The sequence below is a fragment of the Betta splendens genome, chromosome 11 (genome assembly GCF_900634795.4).
Source record: "Betta splendens chromosome 11, fBetSpl5.4, whole genome shotgun sequence".
Lineage (NCBI taxonomy): Eukaryota > Metazoa > Chordata > Actinopteri > Anabantiformes > Osphronemidae > Betta > Betta splendens.
The window spans coordinates 15,296,543-15,301,420 of NC_040891.2; the positions used below are offsets into that span (position 1 = coordinate 15,296,543).

General features: G+C 42.8%; 2 protein-coding genes across 2 annotated transcripts; both read left to right on the forward strand.

Moving 5' to 3' along the window:
* Nucleotides 1–234: 234 nt before the first annotated feature.
* LOC114866172 (C-type lectin domain family 1 member A-like) lies at nt 235–2,533 on the forward strand. The gene is made up of 6 exons (XM_055512935.1): nt 235–664; nt 910–999; nt 1,196–1,360; nt 1,627–1,778; nt 2,077–2,210; nt 2,396–2,533. Exons 1-5 carry the CDS (start codon nt 610–612, stop codon nt 2,200–2,202), a joined length of 588 nt encoding a protein of 195 aa, XP_055368910.1. The 5' UTR covers nt 235–609; the 3' UTR covers nt 2,203–2,210; nt 2,396–2,533.
* Nucleotides 2,534–3,107: 574 nt separating this feature from the next.
* Nucleotides 3,108–4,490, forward strand: LOC114866193 (cytochrome c oxidase subunit 6B1-like). Its single transcript, XM_029167924.3, has 4 exons — nt 3,108–3,152; nt 3,757–3,869; nt 4,172–4,272; nt 4,356–4,490. Exons 2-4 carry the CDS (start codon nt 3,764–3,766, stop codon nt 4,407–4,409), a joined length of 261 nt encoding a protein of 86 aa, XP_029023757.1. The 5' UTR covers nt 3,108–3,152; nt 3,757–3,763; the 3' UTR covers nt 4,410–4,490.
* Nucleotides 4,491–4,878: the final 388 nt, after the last annotated feature.

Consider the following 4,878-nt stretch of genomic DNA (forward strand, 5'->3'; position numbering starts at 1 on the left):
ACTGAACAATGACTCCAGGCAAAGCTGTGACTCAGGAGTCATCACGTCCTCCATCACCTGAACGAAGTCCAGCTGAGCTGCTGTTGGACTAGAGAGAAAAAGGCAGCAAGTGATCAACGCCTGTGAGAACAACGTGTGGAAAGAAAGAGTCCAGGTGATAAATGAAACGGGGAGGTTTGACAGCGCGAGGCCGTGGTCTCACCTATTACTGCGCCTGCTCGTTTTCTGTCATAGCATCCTGAACAACGCTTGGCTGATCAGTGAACTGCACTTAATCACTTAATTCAAGGTTGATTTCCTAGATTGCGTGTTTACATCTTGTAACTAAACGTTAATGTTAGCATTTGTGTGATCGGAGCCTCAGTTGACGCTGTATCTGTACGTTCAGTACTTCCTCTGTCTCTGTCACTTCTGTTTTTCATACAACTACAGAATGTCCAGTATTTTCATTTGCATGAGATAAAGTCCATAATCCTACATCCAACACTAACCAGAGGCTCTTTGGTACTAGCTACTGGGAAGCAAAGGCTCAGAGGACACATAGGAACAGAAAGTTATTTAATGGTTTTAATTAATTGATGCAGCTGTTTTTAAAACCAAACTGAAATCATGGGAGTGAAAAAGGGACTGGTTTTGTTGGAAGAGGAAGCATCTACAGGCAACAGTAATTAGTTCTATGTCGTCAAGTTTGTCAGCTTTTCTGTGTTTACTATTAATAGTAGTACACTGGCAAATGTATAGCATATTTAGTTGCTATGGTACTTTTTGAGTGAATAAGCTTTCCAAGTGTAAAGCAGCTAGTTCACTGTTTGCAGTCATGACATCAGCTTTAATCAGGACATTATTTACTAAGAAACACCGGATCAGTCTTTAGTAATGTGTTCTCTAACTAAATGGTATTTTCCCCAGTTTGCTTCAGCCAGTACCGACAACTGGCCCATTACTTCTCCTTACTCTGCTTCCTGCTCACCATCATCACTCTGCTCCTGACTCTCTGCTGTGAGTATGACTTGTCCGACTGTGTTCAAATCACTCACCCTCCGAGAGAAAGGCTGTTTCCTATGGTATGTTTGTCACAAACAGTAATTTGGCTTCATCACAGGTGAAATCAATTTAAGCATATAATGTAATAATGAAACTGCTGTACAGATTGTAAAGATTCAGGATACAAACTAAAGTAACTGTCATGCAACAGTGGTTCAGACCACCTTTATGTTTCAGTCACAGTCGACCGAGCAGAAAACCAAACTTGGAGATCTGATTAATAGACTAGAGAAGCTCAACAAGTCGTACCAGCTCCTGTTCTCCCAGTATCCTGCTCTGAACCAGTACTGCCCAGTCAGTAACTCCACTACTGGAGGTGAGCGCTGTTTTGTGTGTAAATGCTCATAATATTGTTACCAGGACAATACAGTATATGCAATAAGTGTGTCAACAAAACACAAAGAAATATTATATCTTGGATCTATAATATGTTAAAAGGTCACAACATATTCATTCAGATGTTTTAACAGATGTTTATAGCTCGTTTGGAGCTCAGAGCAGGTTGTATTTTACCTCATTTTCTAGATTCTCTGGTAACTTCATTGAACCACGTCTTCTGCCCTTTGCTTTTCAACTGCGCAGACAGAAAGTGCAGTCTGTGCCCAGCTGGCTGGACGCCTCAGGGAGACAAGTGCTTCCTGTTCAGCCAGGACCGGGCTGAGTGGATCAGCAGCCAATACCGATGCATGACACTGGGGGGCGCTGTCGCCACAGTCCGAACCGAGGAGGAGCAGGTGAACGCAGTCTGAGCGTCGTCTGCAGCCTTATGTATCGATTGAACGCAGTCTGTGAATCTGCCCCCATGTGACATATGGCTTTCTCAGTCATACACACCATCATGTATCCAGTTGGAAGCATTTGACACAATCCTTTTCGAATAATATGAAATATGGAGACATCTGCAGAAGTGGGCCACTGCCCAACGTCATTTCTTAAATTCCAGTCACCGTTTTCCTGCAGCTTGTTTATGTGCTTTTCCTTTTTGCTTTGTGTTATTGACTCCTCTGACTCTTGTATTGATTCATGTCTCAGGTGTTTCTGTGGAAAACGGCCCAGGGTCTGAGCCAGGGGGACTCGTACTGGCTCGGGCTGAGGGGCAGTGCTCATGGGCGCTGGCAGTGGAGTGACGGCACAGACCTGGAGGAAGGGCCAAAGTAAGTACAGAGGTGTGAATTCGCTCGCCTTCAAATTTGATCAAGCCAGGAAAACGACCCACTCCTTTAACCCGTTCAACTTTATAGTTGATCACGGCACAAAAATATAAATTTAAGAAATTATTATCTCACACACAAAATTTCAATATGGAGATACTATGTTTTGTAACGGGGGCTTTTCCTTCTCATTTCTGCAGGTTTTGGGAGCGTGAGCCTGACACTGCAGCCGACAGCAGGGAGCTGTGTGGCCGACTCACCCCAGGGGACAACTACAGGAGGAGCTGGTTCTCCTCCAGATGCTCCAACTCACTGAGGAGCATCTGTGAGAGGAGACAAGCTTCTCTTCAGTGAGAGAAGGTCAACACAGCAAAGGCATAAGTTCACAAATCATAAAAACTTCATTGGTTTGTATTAAACTGAACTAAATAGACTGGGAATAAAACATTTATACATACGTATATTGGCTGATGACGATCTGTTTGAGAGACATAATCTGAGCAATATCAGTTGTTCAGGTGTTACAGTATAATTTGTTTTTGTTTTTCATCTATATTTTCACTTGTTTTGCATTACGTAAACATAAAACCAAATCAAGGTTTTAATTTGCTGATTATCTGCAGATATGAACCATGTTGACACTAATAGAACTGGTTAATAGATTATTATAGATTTTTTTGTATAGTTATTATATTATTAGTTTAGTTTATATTATTAGTATAGGTATTATAGTCTTATAGTTGAAGCATCATTTTTAGAAATAGATGTTAAAAGAATAAAGTAACGTTTTATCAACATGATAAATACACAACAAGGCTTGTGGCTCCTGTGCGTCTGCGGGCTCCGTCCAGCAGGGGGCTCTGTTTCCCTGGTCTCACGGCTTTTTCCCGTCATGCCTTGCGACCCATAAACCTCGACGGTTAACATTCCAGAGGTTATAGTCGCACTCTCTAAGAGGTAAACAGCCAGTGCATATTTAAATTGTGTGAATGTAAAGGGTTTGTTTTTTTAGTTATAGAGCCTGCGGTCGTATTAACAGACCTGTGAGGCGTTCACTGACTCGCAGCGAACGTGCAGGTTTGACGCGGAGTCGCCTCTGTTGGAGCCTCATTTTAATGAGTTAATCTGTTAAAGTTCCTGAATCTGTTCGTAAACAGTCGAACAGCGTCACGTTGTGTCTGTGCAGAACGCCACCTGTCGAACTTGTGCTTTTTAACATTTCAAAGCGTCTCACCCGTCAGAAAAGCTCGTAAAAACAGGAGTAGCAGCCGGTGACTAAAGCTAAACGTGTCCCGTGCGTTTAAATAGGACAGCGTGAGGCAGAAAAACGGGAACTTGTGTATTCAGTTCAAAGTTCACGTTTTTCTGTGTAACTTGTATTAGTTATAGTCGACTAACAGTAAACACTACTTCTAAAGCGTTGTCATTGAGATGTGTCAACGTGTGGAGCAAAGGGAAATGTACACATACAACACATCTCACAGTTTATGGGTTTAATGTAAACGTCACCAGCTGAGTTAGTGACGTCACATAGCAGCTGTGTGTTGTTCCTGATCTCCAGCTGCATCATGTCTGACCTGGTGGACGACAAGCTGAGGAACTACAGGACGGCGCCGTTCGATGCCCGCTTCCCCAACACCAACCAGACCCGCAACTGCTTCCAGAACTACCTGGGTAAGCAGGACACACACACACACACACACACACACACACACACACACACACACACCGATGTGGAACAGGTGGCGTCAGTACCAGGCTGTTGGTCTGAGGCTTCTACGACTTAACCATCAGCTGTTTTATATCTATATACAGGTTAAACGTGAGCGCACAGAGCTGCAGCAGCTCACTTTCACACAGATGTTCACTGTTTCTTTGTCTCATCTAAAGCATTTGCATTTTTTCAATTAAAAAAGCTGAGGCGTTGACTGTCCACAAGCAGATGAAGATTCTTTATCTAAATTCTGTTTTTACAGATTTCCACAGATGTAACAAAGCTCTGTCAGCCAAAGACCAGGACACGGCTCCCTGCCAGTGGTTCCAGAAGGTCTACAAGAGCCTCTGTCCTGTCACCTGGGTATACAACACAAACCTGCACGTATTAGCAGGAAACCAATGACACAGTTTGTATCATTACTCTCTTATGTTTCACCTCTGCAGGTTGAAAAATGGGACGAGCAGGTGGAGGCTGGAAACTTCCCTGGGAAGCTCTGAACTCGCTGCTTCTTTCCTCCTCATCCATCATTTGAAGCATTCTGCTCTATTGTGAATAAATGACACAATGTTACAGTGAAAGCTGTCGTTTGTCCTGATTTGTCTGAATTTACTCAGACATCATTTTAAAATGAGGTTGCAGCTGGTGCTGATAACCATAATGATGATGTTGTCTTTCTTCAACAACCTGGAACAGCTGACAGTCAATAGTCAGAGTCTCATCCTCTCGGTGATAAATTAGTGTGTGGTGATTTTACGTGGCATTGATTTCTGTCAAGTAAATGTGAGAAAATCCTCCATCATGGTCATTAGACAATCACCACGAGCTGCGTTTAGTCCATTAAACTATGTTGAAGGAGTTTCATTATGACATATGTGTCTTAGAGTCCAGACACACGAGGCCCTGTAACGGTTATTAAATATTAATGTGTTTTAATAAGCAAGTGAAGAAGAACGTTCAGTGTCAAAA

Bases quoted from the DNA above. Each gene is read 5' to 3' on its own strand.
- LOC114866172 (XM_055512935.1), top strand. From the start codon at position 610: ATGGGAGTGAAAAAGGGACTGGTTTTGTTGGAAGAGGAAGCATCTACA. The intron at 1,000-1,195 runs GTGAGTATGACT...GTCATGCAACAG, and splicing joins TCTGCTCCTGACTCTCTGCT to TGGTTCAGACCACCTTTATG. The intron at 1,361-1,626 runs GTGAGCGCTGTT...TCAACTGCGCAG, and splicing joins CAGTAACTCCACTACTGGAG to ACAGAAAGTGCAGTCTGTGC.
- LOC114866193 (XM_029167924.3), top strand. From the start codon at position 3,764: ATGTCTGACCTGGTGGACGACAAGCTGAGGAACTACAGGACGGCGCCG. The intron at 3,870-4,171 runs GTAAGCAGGACA...CTGTTTTTACAG, and splicing joins CTGCTTCCAGAACTACCTGG to ATTTCCACAGATGTAACAAA. The intron at 4,273-4,355 runs GTATACAACACA...TCACCTCTGCAG, and splicing joins GCCTCTGTCCTGTCACCTGG to GTTGAAAAATGGGACGAGCA.